We start from the raw sequence: 20293 nt of genomic DNA on the forward strand, positions 1-20293 counted from the left end.
TGTACAGTGTTCCCTCAATTTTCATGGGGGATGCGTTCCGAGACCGCCCGCAAAAGTTGAATTTCCGCGAAGTAGAGATGCGGAAGTAAATACACTATTTTTGGCTATGAACAGTATCACAAGCCATCCCATAACACTTTAAACCCCTAAATTGCAATTTCCCATTCCCTTAGCAAACATTTAGATTATTACTCGCCATGTTTATTTATTAAAGTTTATTAAAAAAATATTTATTAAAGGCAGACGAAAATTTGGCAATGACATATGACGTCGTGGGGCGGGAAAAACCGTGGTATAGGGACAAAACCCACAAAGTATTTTTTAATTAATATTTTTGAAAAACTCTGGTATAGACTTCACAAAGTTCAAACCCGCGAAAATCGAGGGAACACTGTATATCACTTTTCCCACTGCTCCCCGCCTTAATTTCCTATTTTTTCTTCTTTGTATTTCATATAATAAAAATAAAAATGATAAAAAATTTGCGGGGGAAGCTATTAGTTGTAATTCCCCTGCAGTTTCTTTCCCTTTATTCTTTTTTCCACCATTAAGCTATTGAAATTTAGTACTGGAGCAGTGGGGTTGTGCAGTGAGTCAGAACACACAGTTGTGGTTGTATTATTTGAAGAGTGCTGACTCCTATGTGAGGCAATCTACATTCAAGTGGTTGCTGTGGGTGTTGAGGGGGTAGCTTCTCTTCCCCCTTCTGTGTATCTCCTATATTCTGCAATTTACCTGGCAATTTACCTAACTGTAGTTTGTTGTATATATTGATATGGAATGTGTTTATACTATAAGTATATGTCAGTATCTATGACTTCATTTGGACACCTGCTGCACAATTCCCTGATACATCTAAACATTTTTCATGGCCCACGAGCCTCATATTTCATTCCATCTAGGGCCATGATGGCAAACCTACGGCATATGTGCTGGAAGTGGCACGCAGAGCCATCGGCCATTGCTCTTAAGGGTTCCAGTGTGAAGGCCAGCTGGTTTTCACATGCATGGGCACGCCGGAAATCAGAAAAGCAGCTGCCTAGTGTGCATGAATGTGCCAGGAAAATTATCTTCCTGTTTCCTGCAGGCAGGGAAAAGATGGCCATACATGCTAGATCAGTGTTTCCCAACCTTGGCAACTTGAAGATATCTGGACTTCAATTCCCAGAGGTCCCCAGCCAGCGAATGCTGGCTGGGGACTTCTGGGAGTTAAAGTCCAGATATCTTCAAGTTGCCAAGGTTGGGAAACGCTGCCCTAGATGGCCAATTTTATGAATGGTGTGCATGTTTATTTTATTTTAATTTATTAGGTTTGTATGCCGCCCCTCTCCGTAGACTCGGGGCGGCTAACAACAATAATAAAACAGCATATGACAAATCTAATATTTAAAATAACTAAAACCCTTATTAAAAATCAAACATATACACAAAGCATGTGTATGATTGTGACTGTCTTTTATTCCTTATGGGGTTTTTCATTTTATAATGTTTTAGTTTTAGAAATGTTCAACTTCTTTTATCTTTTGTATCTACAGTATCGGCCATGTGGCCTTCTGGTTTCTGGCAGCCATGTGCATGTGAAGACCAGCAATGGCAAGAGCAACAGACGTGATGTGCCAAAAATGCACAGGGGAGTCCCAGCAGTTGATTCCTAGGGAAGCAGAGTTGTTGGCCAGGATGAGTGGGCCAGGGCTTCCCTCCCTGCCTGAACTAGCTTACTTTGAATGTGGCAGGGGGAGGGGGAGAGCGCATGCCGGCCCGTGCCCCCGACATTGAAGATCACTTTCGCCAGCCACCGAAGAACGAGAGAGATCGCCTTTGCCTCCTCTCATGCAGCCACCTCGCTGAGAGCCCGGGACAAAAGCACTTTCGGCGAAGGCAGCGGCGAGTGGCCAGGGGCGCGAGGGGACTAGAGGCGCAGGGGGGCGGCCGCGGCTTCAGGTGCGCCCTTGGAAAAATCACTTTTGCTAGCCTCCTGAGAACGAGCGAGTGAGAGCGACAGAGCAAGATAGAAAGTGAGAAAGAGAGAGACAAAGGGGGTAGAGAAAGAGATAGCAAGAGAGAGAGAATGAGAGAAAGTGTGAGAGAAAACAAGAGAAAGTGAGAGAAGGAGGGAGAGATAGCAAGAGAGAACGAGAGAAAAAACAAGAGAGAAAGAGAAATCAAGAGAGAGAAAGAAAACGAGGGAAAGTGAGAAAAAGAGAGAAGAGCAAGAGGGGGAGAGATAGAGAAAGAGGGGGAGAGATAAAGAGAGAAAGAAAGAAAGAGAGATGAGAGGAAGGAAGAGAGTGAGAGAGGAAGAAGGCAAGAGAAAGAAAGATGAGTGAGGAAGAGAATGAGAGAGAAAAAAGCAAGAAAGAGATAGCGAGAGAGAGAGAGAGAGAGCAAGGGAGAGAGAAAGACAGAGGGAGGGAAGGAGGGAGAGGGAGCAAAAAAGAGAAAGAAAGAGGGATGGAGAGAGAAAGAAGGGAAGAAAGAGAATGAGGGAGGGAGAAATAGAGCGAAAGTGAGGGAGAGATTTTTTTTTTGTCCAAACTTTTCTTTAGGGCCCCCCCCCCCCCCCCGTTCAATGTTCCCCAGGATTTTGAAAATATGAATAATGTGCCGCGGCTCAAAAAAGGTTGGGAAACACTGATCTACAAGACCGCCTTCTGCCGCACGAATCCCAGCCTTGTCCGGTCCCGTCAACAAAACAATGTTGCTTGGCGGGGCCCAGGGGAAAAGCCTTCTCTGTGGCAGCCCTGACCCTCTGGAACCAACTCCCCCCAGAGATTAGAATTGCCCCCACCCTCCTTGCCTTTCCGTAAGCTCCTTAAAACCCACCTCTGTCATCAGGCATGGGGGAATTGAGACATTCTTTCCCCCTAGGCCTTTATGGTATGTTTGTTTGTTTGTATGGATGCTTAGTTTTATAATAAGGCTTTTTTAGTTGTTTTTAGTATTGGATTTACATGATGTTTTTTATTACTGTTGTTAGCCGCCCCGAGTCTAAGGAGAGGGGCGGCATACAAATCTAATAAATAAATAAATAAATAAATAGTGCAAGAACCTCTGCCGTTAGGGTGAGGGGGTGTGCCGCAACCTGAAAGAGGAAGGGGAATAGAGCTGCTGACCAGGATGCGTGAGCCAGGGCCTCCCTCCCTCCCAGCTGAGTGGGCAGCTCCAGATCTCCCTTGGGGAGGGAGGAAAGCCTTGGCCTGCCTGTCCTTGCTGCCACCACCCCCTTGCCCCTGGTGGTAAAGGTTCTTGCACTGCCACTTCCCCAGCGGCAGGAAAAGCCAGTGAGGTAGCTGACCACCCAGCCAGCAAATGCTGTCCTGTGTGCTTGAGGCAGCTGTCTCTCCTGCCCTTTCCCCTGCAGCTGCCGGGATTGTGCAAGAAGCCTTTAAAGGGATCTGCCCATTTACCAGTGGGTCGATCTCAGGAAGGCACAGGGGTGCCATAATTGCTGCGACAAAAAAAAAGGCAAGGGAGAAAGTTTTTTTCGGAGTGAGATGATCCCGATCGAATTGGGATGGCTCCTTTTATTACATTCTACTTCTCAAGACATGTGATACAAAATAACCAACCCGTGAACCCCACATTCATTAAGCCATCCCCCAACTGCCGCTCAGTCATGTGCTGTACGAGGCAACCTCCTCGTGACTTCCCTAATAATAATAATAATAATAATAATAACTTATTAGATTTGTATGCCGCCCCTCTCCAAAGATTCAGGGCGGCATACAAATATTGTGAGAGGTGGAAGAGTTTCTCCTAAAGTCTATCACAATTTCTATGGTTTTCTGTGCGTTCAGTTCTAGATTGTTCTGGTCACACCACAAGGATAGTTGTTCAAAGGACAAATAAACAGCTGTGAAGGAACCCCCAAATCATATATCGGTTGCATGTTTATTTCAAAATAAATGTGCTTGTATGGCTTCCCTGCTATCTTTTCCCCACATTTGAAGCCTCATCCACTTGGTCTCCCTGCCCTTCTTAACCACCTGTTCCAGCAACGCATCCACATTTCGAAGAGGATTGCGAGAGCAAAAGAAATCCCAAGTGACCAGAAACCGCGATCAAACCAGGTTTTATCCTTTCAGCCCAGCTCAATTTTCACCACATCCATCATCCGCGGCCCCTACAGCCCTTTCTCAACACTCCCATGCCCCGTCACTCTCGACGAAACGTTCCATTAGGAGCCGAACTAGGGCGTCGTTTAACGGTCGGTACGGAACAGTGCATGCGCAGAGAATCTTTGTCAGCCCTCGAGACAGCAGTTGCCTTATGAGACGCTTTAGCCAAGAGCAGTTAACGACAGTGGGGTGGGGGGCGCTTATAAGGGTTTGCCTCTCTAGGAAGCAACACTCATTGGCTGACGGTCAAGGAGATCAAAAGAGCCCGTGAGGTTTTGGCGGGAAGAATTTGTAGCTGCTGTTCTTCACCTCAGAAGCTCTGAGGGAGCGGAACTTCTGTCCCCTGAAATCGGGAAAGTGGCTGGGCAAGTGCGTGGCAGAGAGTTTTCCGTGACCAAAGGCGGCTTCGGCGGGAGCTTCCCCCATCGAGATTGCGCTGAAGCCGGAGACCGAATGGAGACCCGGGGATCTCCCGTTCAGTTTGGGAGCAGCGGTTCCAGCGGCCTCCCCAAGGGCCCCCACAGCTTTGAGGCTGAGCGCTGGTGCTTCAGGAGCTGCGGCTCCCTGGAGGACGAGGGGCCCCGGGCGCTTTGCAGCCGCCTGTACCGGCTGTGCCGAGGGTGGCTGCGGCCCGAGCGGAGCAGCAAAGCCGAGATGCTGGACCTGGTGGTGCTGGAGCAGCTGCTGACCCTGCTGCCCCCGGAGCTGTCGGGCTGGCTAAGGGAGTGCGGGGCGGAGAGCTGCGCCCAGGCGGTGGCCCTGGCCGAAGGCTACCTGCTCGGCCCCGCAGCCGCCCAGGAGCCGGGAAAGGGGTGGCAGGTGAGGGACTTGCATCCTCTTCTATGCCCCTTGTGTCTCTTCCTTACAATCCCAGATAAAAGACATCTAGACAATGTGTTGGAATAGTATAAATAGTATGTGGGAATAACTTTGCAGGATGGGAACAAGTCATAGAATGGACAGTCATAATTTCAAAGGTAATCCCACATGTTGATGGGGATGGAGGAGTGGGGAAAATTATAAATACTGTAAACCCTCCTATTTTTGCTGCAAATAAAGGAAGAGGATGGGAAAAAATATTTTGACAATTTAAATATTCTATTAATGTGACTACCTGGAAGTTTATTTTATTTTATATTATTGGATTTATATGCTCCGAGGACTCAGAGTGGCTTACAACATATAAAAAGACACTATACACCAGAATCCAATTAATTAAAGTTAAGAGTTAAATCTAAAAACTAAAAAAACCAATTAAAATACTGATATATCCATTCAATCAACAAACCCACTATATATTCCTTACAAATCCCAGAGAAAAGACATCCAGACAATGTTGGAATGTATATACTGTAATGTAAATAGCATGTGGGAAAGGAAAATAGGAAATAAAGAAGCAATGAAATATTTCACAAAAATGGCAGGCAATTCTCCAGAAATAACTGCAACCCACAGAGCAGGTTGCAAGTTCTCCCATTTTGACCTTGGTTGCAAAAATACAATTGGAGAAGAAAAAAATAATGCAAGCAAGCTAACATGGTCAGTCATTTGAAAGTTGATCATAAAGCAGGGTATTCTTTCATTTGCAGGAGCTATATATGGGAGAAATCTCAGCAGAGAACCAGGGAGCAGAGCAATCAAGTGATTCAGTAGAGCTTTTGTTCAAGAGTATCCAACCTGGGACAGTTTCCCAGGTAAGTGTAGGTTTGTTATGAAAAGTTCAAATTCCTTTAGTTCATGAGCCACTTTGAAAACTAAATGCTGAGTCTGTGTGCATTTGAACCTGGTGTCCCCACAGAATGACCTGGTGAGTCTCATTTAATTTTCAAGATTGTTCTGGGGATGAAACTGACGGACAATTCTCAAGAGTCTTGTGTTAGGAAGTATAATTTGTATGCGAGTCTACGGAGAGGGGCGGCATACAAATCTAATAAATAAATAATATATTGAAAGATTTTGATCTTTCTTAATATTTTTCAAAAGACTTTGGGGGAAAAAGTTAAAAAGTAGAAGCTGTGAAGCAAAACAGTATCAATTCCACAAAAAGGCCAATATATCCACTTAAAAATAAATTATGGGAAGAGCAAATTTCTAAGATAAAAATCCCTAAAGCTATAAACTGACAGTAAGACTGTTGGTCAAGCTGAGCTGATATTTCCAGCATCATTTACATTTTGAAACATGCCATGCAAAAAATTCTTAGTAGGTATGCCATGTTTTCTAACAATTTTTTATTTTGCTAAGCCAGGGAGGTGAGACTCTTCCCCAAAAGCCACCCCAAAACAGGACACAACAATTAAACCACCTACCTTAATCATTGATAACAGGGTCGCGTTTTGAGTTTACTAGCATGTTAGTGACCTCCTCCTTTATATCTTGGTTATATAGTTGATTTAGACTCTGTTAGGAACATAATAATGGAGTGTACATGAACTATAGCAAACTCAGAACATTGTTTACCATCTACCAACCAGTTAGCCACTTGGAAAAGACAATTCTTTCCCCAAGCAGGACTATTTACAACAAGGTGACTTTTTAAAAACATTGCTGCCCTCCTTTTTATTGGAGTGAGAATACTCCCTGGCAGGAGAGACAAGTTTTATATCTTCGACCTTGTATTTAATTAACTATTTGTAGCTTTATAAGGGTTTTTTATCTTTTTAAAGGTTTTTTTATAATCAAGGAATATATGGTGTGCGAATAGATTATGTGGTTGAGTAAGATTAAGTTTTACACAATTGTTTATTAACGGGGGAAGGGCTTTTAGATTAGATGAGATATTTCTGAGGGGTGTATGATTATGAATGAGAAGCTCACAGCCTCCCAAGAATGAGAGCGACTGGAAGAGAGGGGAAGCTGTCTCTGGGGGAGAGGGCTGGAATATACTGGTCGTGTCTGGGAGAGGCAGATGGGGGGGGGGGGTACACTGCTCTTATTATTATTATTAGAGTTGAAAGGGACCTTACAGGTCATCAAGTTCAACCCCCTGCCTGAGCAGGAAATCCTACAGCACCCCAGCCAAATGGCAGTCCAATCTCCTCTTGAAAATGTCCAAAGTTGGGGAACAAGGACTCGCTACCTCCTCTCTCTCCCCCCCCCCCCCCCAGCTCAAACTTTGGTACTGGTAATAGGTGAAATCCAGGCCCTGGGGTTAGGCTGCTGCTACTTAACACCAGGTTGGTGATGAATAAAGCTCCCCTCATCCGGGATTTACTCTTGAGTGAGGAGGCCAACCTGGCATGCTTTACTGAGACTTGGCTGGATCCTGAGGGAGGAGATCCTCTCGGCGATGTGTTCAGCTGGGTTTCAGGTGTGGCACAAGCCACAACTATATATGTTTTTTTCTATGACATTACTGATTTTATCGTATTGTTGCTTTTATTATTAGTTGCTCTTATTTCTGATGTTAGCCGTTCTGAGTCTGTATGGAGTGAACAGCATATAAATACAATTAATCAATCAATCAATCAATCAATCAATCAATCAATAAAGGCCTGGAATATGGCCACAGCAGGGGTTGTGGACTGGATTGCGCCTTTGCAGCCTCTCTGTGGCAGTAGACCCAGGAGATCTCCTTGGTTCACCGAGGAACTCAGGGGAATGAAATGCCAGAAGAGATGTCTAGAGGGGCGTTGGAGGACTGGTAAATCTGGATCTGACCGAACACTATTAAGTTCTTATGTTAAGACTTATTTAATGGCGCTCAAGGTGGCAAGATACAGGTATCATTCTGCCTTGTTTACATCAGTGGAATGTCGCCAAGCCACCCTGTTTAGGGTGACTCTCTCCCCACTTAATATGGATGGGGGGGAGGGTGTTAATCAACACTTGCATGGTAATGCTGAGGATTTTAATAAGTTGCAGATAAAGTCGATCTGGATGGACTCTGACTGGAATGCAGTGTCGACTGACAACGAGTCAGTCAAGATGACTGGGTCCCATTTTAGTCGTGTGGGCACAGTTTGACCTGGTGACACCTGAGGAAGTGGACAAGGCCACAGGAGCTGTGAGCTCTGCCACCTGCTTATTGGACCCGTGTCCATCTTGCCTGGTTTCTACTAGTAGGGAGGTGACATGAGGCTGGATCCAGGGTGGCCTAGAAGTCCAAACAATCAATCAATCAATCCATCCTCCTTGGTGAGTTGTTCCAGGCTTGAGCTGGGGGTTATGTTCCCAAAGGGTGTCATTCTATTATTTGGATACATCTAAGCCACAACAGCATGTAGGAGGTAGAGGGAGATTTCCCAGCTTTAAAATACAGTGTTCCCTCGATTTTATGCGGGTTCGAACTTCGCGAAATGTCTATACCATGGTTTTTCAAAAATACTAATTAAAAAATACTTTGCGGGTTTTTTCCCTATACCACGGTTTTTCCCACCCGATAACGTCATATGTCATTGCCAAACTTTAGTCTGCCTTTAATAAATATTTTTTTAAATAAACTTTAATAAATAAACATGGTGAGTAATAATATAAATGGCTGCTAAGGGAATGGCAAATTGCAATTTAGGGGTTTAAAGTGTTAAGGGAAAGCTTGTGATACTGTTCATAGCCAAAAATAGTGTATTTACTTCCGCATCTCTACTTTGCAGAAATTCGACTTTCGCGGGCAGTCTTAGAACGCATCCCCCGCGAAAATCGAGGGAACACTGTATTGTGACCTGCAGGACCTATGCCTGTCCTCTAAGAAAATGTCCATTTGATCTCTTGTAAAGCTCTGTTTTCTTTTTTGGAAGTATAAAAGAAAACGTAAGAGGATCATCTAATAATGAAGACAATGTTTCCTTTCTAGAGCTGCGTTCCCTTTGAGGAGGTGGCTGTGGAATTCACAGAGGAAGAGTGGGCACTGCTGGATTCTGGCCAGAAAACCTTGTGCAGGGAAGTCATGCTGGATGTTTCTAGGAATATAGCTTCTCTAAGTAAGGACCCCTTTGCTCCTGTGGCGTTCATTGGGAAAAGTGTTTTTAATAGGAGGTAAATGGGGAAAATACCTGGACTAAATTGCATAAGTAAATTGCACGTGTAAAACCTTTCTAACCTCAGGAAAATCATGGTCATGCTAATATCCAGTTGAGCGACTGTCCCGAATAGTCCGCATACACATTTCCTTATCTCTTTAACTGGCTGGTGACCTTTGTTTTAGAATACAACTACTGTAATGCAGAAATACTCACCATAGCTTTGTGAAAGGTCTTAGATTCATGATGGTGAACCTAGGTGGCACACAAAGCCATGTCTGTGGGAACATGCATTATCCCCAGTTGCTCTTCTGATTTCCTGTGTGCGTATGCGTGCCGCCCAGCTAGTCTTTGTGCGCACAGGGTGTCAGAAACTCAAAGACAGCTGGCCAGTGTGCATGCATGCTCCAGACCACTGGTCTTTGAGTTTCCTGTGCTCTGGTGCGCATGCATACAAATTCATTCCGGTTTGGATAGTTGGTGCCAAAATTCACCAGGAGTGCCTTATAGGCTGCATGGAAATGCCTGGGCAGCTTGTCATCAACAGAAAACCTTAATCTGATTCACGGCTAAAAAATCCTTTGGATAGAAACATAGAAGTCTGACGGCAGAAAAAGACCTCATGGTCCATCTAGTCTGCCCTTATACCATTTCCTGTATTTTATCTTACAATGGATATATGTTTATCCCAGGCATGTTTACATTCAGTTACTGTGGATTTACCAACCACGTCTGCTGGAAGTTTGTTCCAAGGATCTACTACTCTTTCAGTAAAATAATATTTTCTCATGTTGCTTTTGATCTTTCCCCCAACTAACTTCAGATTGTGTCCCCTTGTTCTTGTGTTCACTTTCCTATTAAAAACACTTCCCTCCTGAACCTTATTTAACCCTTTAACATATTTAAATGTTTCGATCATATCCCCCCTTTTCCTTCTGTCCTCCAGACTATACAGATTGAGTTCATTAAGTCTTTCCTGATACGTTTTATGCTTAAGACCTTCCACCATTCTTGTAGCCCGTCTTTGGACCCGTTCAATTTTGTCAATATCTTTTTGTAAGTGAGGTCTCCAGAACTGAACACAGTATTCCAAATGTGGTTTCACCAGCGCTCTATATAAGGGGATCACAATCTCCCTCTTCCTGCTTGTTATACTTCTAGCTACGCAGCCAAGCATCCTACTTGCTTTTCCTACCGCCTGACTGCACTGTTCACCCATTTTGAGACTGTCAGAAATCACTACCCCTAAATCCTTTTGCTAACTCAGAACTGCCAATGCAATACCATTAGAATAAAAATTTGCACCCACCACCTGCCAAACCTAATATATATGCATATTTTTCACTGGGGAGACACCCACCCCACTTTATCCGCGTGAATTCTAATGGGAATTTGTTTTTTTTTTCTAAGCAGATGATGGTGATTGTAATGATCTAGAGAATAAACAGGACAAGCAGCTGAAATTGTTGGAACAACAAAGAAGAGTATCTGCAGAGAGCCATTCCTTCTCTTTTACTACACCTAAAATATTGAATAGAGAACATAAATCGCAAAGGTCTGTAAAATATTTCAGTCTAAGCAAACAGATGGAATTATGCATGGACTGTGGAAAGAGTTTCAGTAGCAAGAGTAAACTTCGTTGCCATCAGAGGAGCCACATAGATGAGAGGCTGTATAAACGTCCAGAATGTGAAAAAAGCTTTTGTCAAAAAACAGAGATGATTTGTCCTAAAAAGTTCCACATAGGATACAGAAAAAATAATTGCCTGGAAAGTGGAAAGCGCTTTTTAGAGAGCAGTGATCTTACTCAACATCAAAGGATCCGCACAGCGGACAAACCATATAAATGCCTGGAGTGTGGAAAGAGCTTCAGTCAGAAAGAAAAACTTAATTCTCATGAAAAAATCCACATTGGGGAGAGACCATATAAATGCCTGGAGTGTGGAAAGAGCTTTATTGACAGCTGGCGCCTTACTTTCCACCAAAGAATGCACACGGGGGAAAGACCATATAAATGTTTGGAGTGCGGGAAAAGCTTTTGCTGGCGCTATAATCTTATTCGTCATGAAAGGATCCACACTGGAGAGAAACCATATAAATGTTTGAAGTGTGGAAAGAGTTTTGGGGAAACAGTACATCTTAATACTCACGAAAGGATCCACATGGGGGAGAGACCGTACCAATGTTTAGAATGTGGGAAAAGGTTTAATTGTAGCAGAGGTTTAGTACATCATGAAAGGACCCACACTGGTGAGAAACCATACAAGTGTGTGGAGTGTGAAAAAAGCTTTGCTCAACCAGCTCATCTTAATTCTCATAAAAGGATCCACATGGGGGAGAGACCGTACCAATGTTTAGAATGTGGGAAAAGGTTTAATTGTAGCAGAGATTTAGTACATCATGAAAGGACCCACACTGGTGAGAAACCATACAAGTGTGTGGAGTGTGAAAAAAGCTTTGCTCAACCAGCTCATCTTAATTCTCATAAAAGGATCCACACGGGGGAGAGACCATATAAATGCACAGAGTGTGGAAAAAGCTTTGCTCAAACATCTCATCTTAAATCTCATAAAAGGATCCACACTGGGGAGACGCCATATAAATGCATGGAGTGTGGAAAGAGCTTTGCTCGAAAAGAGCGTCTTACTGATCATGAAAGGATCCACACAGGGGAGAGCCCATATAAATGTACAGTGTGTGGATGTGATTTCCGTGCAAGGCGTAATCTGACTCGTCATCAGAGGATCCACACAAATGAAAAAACATAGTTGCATTTTTGGAAATTCACCGAAAGTAGTGGTATTACTTTCCATGAAAGAATGAACCACAATGGATAGACCATACAAACGCCTGGAGTTTGGAAAAAGCTTTATTGACAAATGTTGCCCTACTTTTCACCAAAGGATGTACAGAGGAAAAAGACAGTATAAATGCACGCTGTGTGGAAAAATATTTCATTGGAACCAATATTATTTGTCTTGAAAAGGATCCACACTGGGGAAAGATTGTATAAATGCATTTAATATGGAAAACTTTACTCAGAAATGTGGTCTAAATCATGAAAGAATCCATACAGGGGAGAAACTATTTTAATGTACAGAATGTGGAAAGAGCTTTGCTCAGAGGGGACAACTTAATTTTCATGACAGAATTCATGTTGGGGAGAGGCCATATAAATGCATGGAGCGTGGGAAAAGCTCTAAGTGGAGCTTTTGTTCATCATGAAAGGATTCACACTGGGGAGAGACCTTATACTATAAATGCTTGGAGTGTGGAGAGTTTCGCTCAAAAAGAATGTCTTACTGGTTATAAAAGGATCCACATTGGGGAGCCAATGAAATGAAATGGGGAAAGTGCTTTTTTTTTCAAAAAGAATGCCTTGCTGATCATGAAAGGATCCATAGAGGGTAGAAACCATATACCGTATTTTTCGGTATATAAGACGCACCTTTCTACCGCAAAAAAGGTGCTTTAAAAATTGGGTGCGTCTTATACATCAAATACTGCCAAGGCAGGATGGGAGTCGGTGGCAGAAACTACTGAGGCAGCTCCAGCGGCTTCCCTTCAAGGAGCAGCAGCACCAGGAATGTCACCTCCACGCCCCAGGCTGTTGCCACTGAATCTGAGGTCAGTGAACAAGCCCTGAAGGGGCAGAGCCGTTGTCCACACTGGCGCCATGTTTGAGAGGGTGCGGCGGTCGGTGAAGGACGCTCGGTGGGAAGCTGTCTCAGCCAGGAAGAGGTGGCACCTGACCGGCCCCTGCCACAGCCTCTCGCCTGGCTCGGCTCAGGCGGCTTAGCTCCGAGCGCCCTTGGATCCGACCACTCCTGCTTCAACCGAGCAAAGGCAACAAAGCCCTGACTTTTTTCTGGAGGGAGGGCAGTGGCAGAAGCTGCAGCCAGGGGCAAAAGAGGTGGCACCAGCCACGCTTGCAGAACAGCCCAGGAGGCCCTTCTCTGCTGCAGCGGGCCCTCCAAGACCTTCCCCACAGCTCTTGGGCCGCGCAGATAAGGAGAATGCTTGCTTGGCTGAGGCAGGGGTGGACAGGTCCAAGGGCGCTCGGAGAAAAGCTCCCTCAGCTGAGGCAGCTCGGACCTGACAAGCGCCCTCAGACGTGCTCGCCCCTGCCTCAGCCGAGCCAGGCAGCAAAGACCTCAGTTTCTTCTGAAGAGAGAGCAGCGGCAGCAGGCGTGGCCAGGGGCGAAAGAGGAGGTGGCGGCAGATAAGCCACAGCCACTCGCTCGGCTTGGCTGAGGCGGCTTTGCTCCAAGCACCCTCGGACCTGCCTACCCCTGCCTTAGCTGAGCCGGGTGAGTATTCTCCTTATGTGCGCAGTGCAAGCGCTGTGGGGAGGGTCTTGGAGGGCCCGCTGCAGCAGAGAAGGGCCTCCTGGGCTGTTCTGCCGGCGCAGCTGACGCCTCCCTTTGCCCACCCCTATCCACCCCTGCCTCACAATTATGGCAGCGTGGACTTTGGAGTGCCCCCGCCGCCAGCCCTGATACATAAACTTTCCCATGGCTGTGTGGGCAGCCGCGAACGGTGCTTGAGGGGAAGCTGTCTCAGCCGGGGAGAGGCAGCACCTGACCAGCCCCTGCCACAGCCTCTCGCCCGACTCAGCTAAAGTTTCCCGTGGCTGTGTGGGCAGAGCCGCAAAGAGGGCTAGAGGGCCGAAGCCGCCAGCCCAGGGATGCTGCAGAGGGCAAGCCTGCCTCGAATAAATGGGGGTTGCTTAGTTCCAGAATGTCGGGCAGTGATTTCGGGATGCCAGACTTAACTGGAGATCCATTTTTGCCGATCCTTCCTTAGGTTTAATGACGCGCTTCAGAGCAATTAATGCGTTGTTCTTGTAGCTCTCCTTTCACTTGTGCCCTGTGAATGGAAGAGAGGGTCCTCATCCAGCCGCAGAACCCATTCAGGAAAGCAACTTTACTCACTCTTGTTTATTGCAAGTGTGAAAAAGAAACCCCTCCATTTCTGAATATTTGTAAACTACAGGTTGAAGTGAGATTCCCTTCTAAGATGATTCGAATTCCTGGTTTCTCTACTTATGTTTAAAGAACGAAAAGGTTCATTCAATGTACTCTTGGGTTAGTTAAAAGAACAGGTTCAGTTCCAATAGATTTCTTAAGTTTTGTGTTTTTATAGAGATAACTACAGGCATGGACTTTAAACTCTCACTGCAATCCCTTATTGGACATATAATAATTTTTATTAGAGCTGTGCAAATCTTAAAAGAGATGCTTCACAGTATAGAGGAACGGAGATGGAGACCTTTCGATAATTGAAGTCTTGGCTTCAAAGGTTGACTTTTAAGCCTTTTTGCTTATATTTCAGCAGACTGCAATTCTCTTGAAGAGTTTATAGTTTTATTCTATGCTGTATTTTACAAACGATTGAAAATACATTTGTACTAATGTACAAATGCTAGGAGAGAAATGATACTTCATCAACCAACAACCTATAACACGTTCTCAAAAAATCTGTCAGTTTTGTACTGCAGGAATTTGATTTCTATGTTTATTATAGAGTTATTCTAGAGCTGAGCAGCTTTAGAATATAATAAAACAATGCTCTTATTCATTTAACATTTTGATGATTATCCTACCTCTCCATCCAACTTCTTTAAACAAGATTGGATATATTATGCTGTTGAAAGATCTACAACTGAACTTTTCACATAGGCAAATTACTCTGTGCAACATAAGCCTCTGGAATGACCCCCTTCCCCAAGAAAGACGTGGCTCCCACCCTCCTGTAATTTAGGAAATTAATAAATTTCTGGCTACCTTGTGGAGAGGCTGATTGTAGAGCCGCCTTTTGTTTGCTTTATTTTGGACTTGTTTTGAACATTTAAAGCAGGGGTAGGGAACGTTGGCTCTTCTGTGACTTGTGGACTTCAACTCCCAGAATTCCTGAGCTAGCATGATTGGCTCAGGAATTCTGGGAGTTGAAGTCCACAAGTCATAGAAGAGCCAACGTTCCCTACCCCTGATTTAAAGCTTTCAAGTTTGATGACCCCTGAGTTAGGGGTTAGGAGTGCAGGGTTTAACACGTGTGGACTTCAACTCTCATTCCTAAGGTAGCATGACTGGTAGAAGAGTTCTGGGAGTTGAGGTCCACATGTCTTGAAGCTGTCAAGTTTGAAATTTATAAAAATTGTACATGGTTTTAAAAAGTATACATGGTTGTAAAAAGTATTCTACACTAGTATTTTATTAAACAATATAATGCTACACCATTTGGTTCAGAATATTTTTTTTCCATGTTTTCCTCCTTTAAATCTAGGTGTGTCTTATACACTGAAAAATACGGTAAGTGCCCAGTGTGTGGACGTGATTTTTGTACAAGGCGTAATCTGATTCACCAAGTGAGGATCCACATGAAAAAATGTTGCATGGAGTTGGGAAATTCACTGAGAGTAGTGATATTACTTGCCATCAAAGGATGAAAACAGTGGATAGACCCTAGAAATGCCTGGAGTGTGGAAAAAGCTTTGCTGGCAAATGGTGCCTTACTTTCCATCAAAGGATGCATAGAAAGGAAAGGCAATACTGTAAATGCAAACCATGTGGAAAAAGCATTCATTGGAACTGATATTGTCATGATAGAATCTACACTGGGGAGAGATCATATAAGCATACAATGTGGGAAAGAGTTTACTCAGAAAAGTGGTCTAAATCATGAAAGAGTCCATAGAGGGAAGAAATCATTTTAATGTACAGAATGTAAAAAGAAATTTGCTCAGAAAGGACAACTTAATTTTCATCGCAGAATTCATTTTGGGGAGAGGCCATAAAAATGCATGGAGTGCGGAAGGCTTTATTAAATAGCATTTTTGACTTTTATTTATTTTATTATTTATTTATTGGATTTGTATGCCGCCCCTCTCTGGAGACTCGGGGCAGCTAACAGCAATAATAAAACAATGTACAATAATAATCCAATAAATACTAAAAATGATTAAAACCCATTAATATAAAAAAACCAAACATACATACAGACATACCATACATGAAATTGTAAAGGCCTAGGGGGAAAGAGCATCTCAGTTCCCCCATGTCTGGCGGCAGAGGTGGGTTTTAAGTAGCTTACGAAAGGCAAGGAGGGTGGAGGCAATTCTAATCTCTGGGGGGAGTTGGTTCCTACTTTCCTATTAATTTACTTAAAAACCTCTAAATAAATCAGAATTCACCTGAATTTATGAAATTTAGAAAGCATTTCAACCTACAGAGTTATGCCAATTCCCACAAAAAGATCTTATTTTCTTTCCTCTTAAGATTTATCTAAACAAATGGTTTCATTTCTTCTGGCCAGGCGAAGTAGATGAGATCCAGAAAGAAAAGCTTTTGGTGAGGCATTTATTACTTGCTATGTGAGTTTCCCAACATATTTTGAGTAAGAAACTCTGTACTATTATACTTTGGGCCATTAATACAGTCTTATGACCTGCAATTTCCCTACAGTCTCCTTCCTTGTATTCTTTTCACTATCTCATCCTGTGAACATGATCAATGATTCTGAGCCTGATATATGAATCCCATAGGTCACTGATTTTCAACCTTTTTTGAGCCGCGGCACATTTTTTACATTTACAAAATCCTGGGGCACACCACCAAACAAAATAACATTTACCTCCAGTCCTGACCAGGGTTAGAAATCGGGACTATGGGGAGGAGTAGCAGCTTCAACTATTCGCCACGGCCACACACTGACAAGTGCACGGCAGCCCGAGCGGAGATCTTCCTGGGTATGGATGAGAGGTGGTCTGCTATTACTTCATCGCTAGTGATCAGGATGAATCCTAGAAGGTGATTGGTCAGTGAGTGTTCCCTGTGCCTCCACTCTTCCGGTCGCTGATAGCTGGAGGGATTGTGAGGGGAATGTTTATGTTTGGATGGAGGCAGGCCAGATAAATGGCCTCCGCGGGCCGTATTCGGCACACAGGCCATAGTTTGGGGACCCATGTTTAATTTCCCCACAGCACACCTGACTGTCTCATGGCACAGTGGTTGAAAAACGCTGCCATAGGTGACAAACCTATGCCACAATTGGAAAAAGTGGCATGCAGAGCACTCTGGACATGCGAGCAGTCACCATGGCTCAGCTTTGTCATGTGCCGGCCAGCTGGTCTTCGGATCTCTTTGGTGGCTGTGCGCGCATTTCATTTTAGGGTTTCATGCATTTGCACCTGTACAAACACGCTTTGGTCACTCGGTCTGGAAAAGGCTAACCCTCACTGATCTAGGGGACAAGTCCACTTCTGGAGGTCAATTTCTCAGATTTTTCTAATGTAACATGGCTCCCTTGAATCCAGATTTTACAAGAATCCACCAGCCTGGAAAGATCGAGCACAAAGGTGAACAGAAAGTCAAAACATCAACAGAAGGCAAAGATGCAAAACAAAAGGTGTAGAGGAGATCATAATTTGTAGGAAAAGGTGGATTCCTTCTCAGAGTCTATGGAGTTCCCTCCAGCATAGACGTTTCCCAACATTTCCCACTTTGGGCGGGCGGGGGGGGAATGGTTCTGCAAGAGCAGTTGAGAAAGTTGTGAACTGTTTTCTTTCCACTCACCTGCTGCTTGTGTAAGTGGGGATGTGTGGATTCATGAGCACACTCGCCCATCACTTCCCCTGTCCAGATCTGAACGACTCAATAGTGGGCCACAGTCATCTGTTTGGAACCCATATTGCATCTCAGACATTAACACCCTCGAAAATGTCCAAAGATACTTCACCAGAAGAGCCCTTCACTCCTCCACTCGAAACAGAACACCCTACGAGACTAGACTTTCAACCCTGGGCCTAGAAAGCTTAGAACTAAGACGCCTTAAACAAGATCTAAGTATTGCCCACAAGATCATATGCTGCAACGTCCTGCCTGTCGGCAACTGTTCTGGTTTCTGGTAGAACTTTAAAAATTACAAACAACTCTTATTAAATGCATCATTTTATGAATAAAGAAACTCCATTTAGTTCTCTGCTCTCCTGTAATTCAAACACATTCCATACATACACTCAGTCTGTTATCTCTCTTAGTTGCATTCCTCACATTCCTTCTCCTGCTCCACTTAACAAGATTTATTTTCCTAACAGCATAACTTTGAAAAACAGCAGAACTGACAGTTAACAACACAGAACTACTTTTGCTTACTTTAACATGGCAAAAACACATCCATTTTCCCTTCGGCAACGTTGAAACTCCACCCTTCTTCTCCACTGACCACCTGACGTGCCAAATACATCACTGCAGTATTTAACCCATTCCTCTCCTTAATATCTTCTTCCAGACCTCTGTTCTCTACGTTTGAGCCCTTCTGAATTTAGGGTTAACCCAGCGAGCATCTGATTCTCCCTCACTAGATCCTGAACTCATAGCCCCATCCTGTGGCTGGCCTCCCACCTGTTCTACTACCTGTAACCCCGGGGCCCCCACTAATTCATAAACACTATCTGAATCCAAGTCCTCAATATCTTCGTCATCCTCCAACTCATCAGGAGTATGTACAACAGCGACTACTTCAGCTTCAACCACAACAACACAAGAGCACACAACAGATTTAAACGTAATATTAACCGCTCCAAATTTGACTGTAAAAAATATGACTTAAATAACTGAGTTGTCGAAGCGTGGAACTCCTTACTGGACTCCATAGTGTCACCCCAAACACTTTACCCTTAGATGACCTACAGTGATCCCTCGATTATCGCGAGGGTTCCGTTCCAAGACCCCTCGCGATAATCGATTTTTCGCGATGTAGTGGTGCGGAAGTAAAAACACCATCTGCGCATGCGCGCCGTTTTCCATGGCCGCGCATGCACAGATGGTGTTTTTACTTCCGCACCTGGGAAGACCCAGGGAAGGTTCCTTCGGCCGCCCAGCAGCTGATCTGCTTGGCAGCGCCGCAGCAGCGAGGAGCCGAAGATCGGGGTTTCCCCGCCGCCCACGCAAAGGGGAAACCCCGATCTTCGGCTCCTCGCTGCTGCGGCGCTGCCGAGCAGATCAGCTGCTGGGCGGCCGAAGGAACCTTCCCTGGGTCTTCCCCGCCGCCCACGCAAAGGGGAAACCCCGATCTTCGGCTCCTCGCTGCTGCCCGCCCGCCGCTCGCCCGCCACCCGCCGCTCGAGAGCAAGAGGGGGAGAGATAGAGAAAGAGAGAGAAGGAAATAAAGAGATGAGAGGGAGGAAGAGAGTGTGAGAGAGGAAGAAGCAAGATAGAGAAAGAGAGAGAGAAAGAAAGATGAGAAAGGAAGAGAGTGACGTCATCGGGTGGGAAAATATTTTTAATTAATATTTTTTGAAAAATCGTGATATAGCGTTTCGCGAAGATCGAGATCGCGAAAATTGAGGGATCACTGTATCCAGATTCCTAAGAGGTCAGTAAAGGCCAAGTATAAGTGCACTAGAGTGCCTTCCATCCCCTGTCCTATTGCTCTCCTATATCTCCTATAACTTTCTTATTCCTATATCTCTTCTTCTATTCTTTCATTGATATGTTTTATTCCTATATCTTCTATTCTTTGTTAGATATATTTTACTATGAGTATATCCTCTATAACCTTCATTATGTATTTTACCATGTGTATACCCACTAAAACCCTCATTATTGGACAAAATCAATCAATAAATCAATCAAATAAATAAGTCCTGGGAGGTTGGGGACCTTTTATCCAGGTCAGTGTTTCCCAACCGTGGCAATTTGAAGATATCTGGACTTCAACTCCCAGAATTCCCCAGCCAGCATTTGCAAAATAAAAAATTTGAAAAAGACATCTTTGGGAGTCCTTCGTTGACTGCCACCGCAGATAATACAGATAACGGGACAAATAAACAGCTGTGAGGGAACCCCCAAACCGTGTATCGCTTGCATGTTTATTTCATAATAAATGTCACTGTATGGCTTCCCTGCCCTTTTTCCTTTTCTCACATTGGAAGCATCATCCATTTTGTCTCTGTTCCCTTCTCCCACCTGTTCCACCAACACATTCATATTTCGAAGAGGATTGTGGGAGCAAAAGAAACCCTAAGAGTCCAGAATCAGCAATCAAAACAAGCTTTATTCAAATGCGCTTTGCTCATTTCTGCCCAGCTCAATTTTTCACCACCTCCATCATCCACGGCCCCTACAGCCCTTCTCAACACTCGCATCCCCCGCTACTCTCGACGAAACATTCCATTAGGAGCCGAAGTAGGCCACTCTTTAACCGTCGCTACTGAAC

The 20293-nt window shown here is 44.4% G+C and overlaps 1 protein-coding gene across 2 annotated transcripts; it reads left to right on the plus strand.

The window, feature by feature from the left end:
* The first annotated feature begins 4261 nt into the window (after positions 1-4261).
* Positions 4262-12985, plus strand: LOC139159704 (zinc finger protein 678-like). Of its 2 annotated transcripts, none has more exons than XM_070737038.1 (4): positions 4262-4937; positions 5708-5812; positions 8911-9037; positions 10487-12985. In XM_070737038.1, the coding sequence occupies exons 1-4, from the start codon at positions 4572-4574 to the stop codon at positions 11842-11844; spliced, it is 1956 nt and encodes a 651-aa protein (XP_070593139.1). In that variant the 5' UTR covers positions 4262-4571; the 3' UTR covers positions 11845-12985. The 2 variants fall into 2 exon arrangements, with proteins under 2 accessions (XP_070593139.1, XP_070593140.1); XM_070737039.1 differs by having other exon boundaries at positions 10490-12985.
* The last annotated feature ends 7308 nt before the right edge of the window (positions 12986-20293 follow it).

Source organism: Erythrolamprus reginae, chromosome 2, assembly GCF_031021105.1.
Source record: "Erythrolamprus reginae isolate rEryReg1 chromosome 2, rEryReg1.hap1, whole genome shotgun sequence".
In the NCBI taxonomy this organism is placed as follows: Eukaryota; Metazoa; Chordata; class Lepidosauria; order Squamata; family Dipsadidae; genus Erythrolamprus; species Erythrolamprus reginae.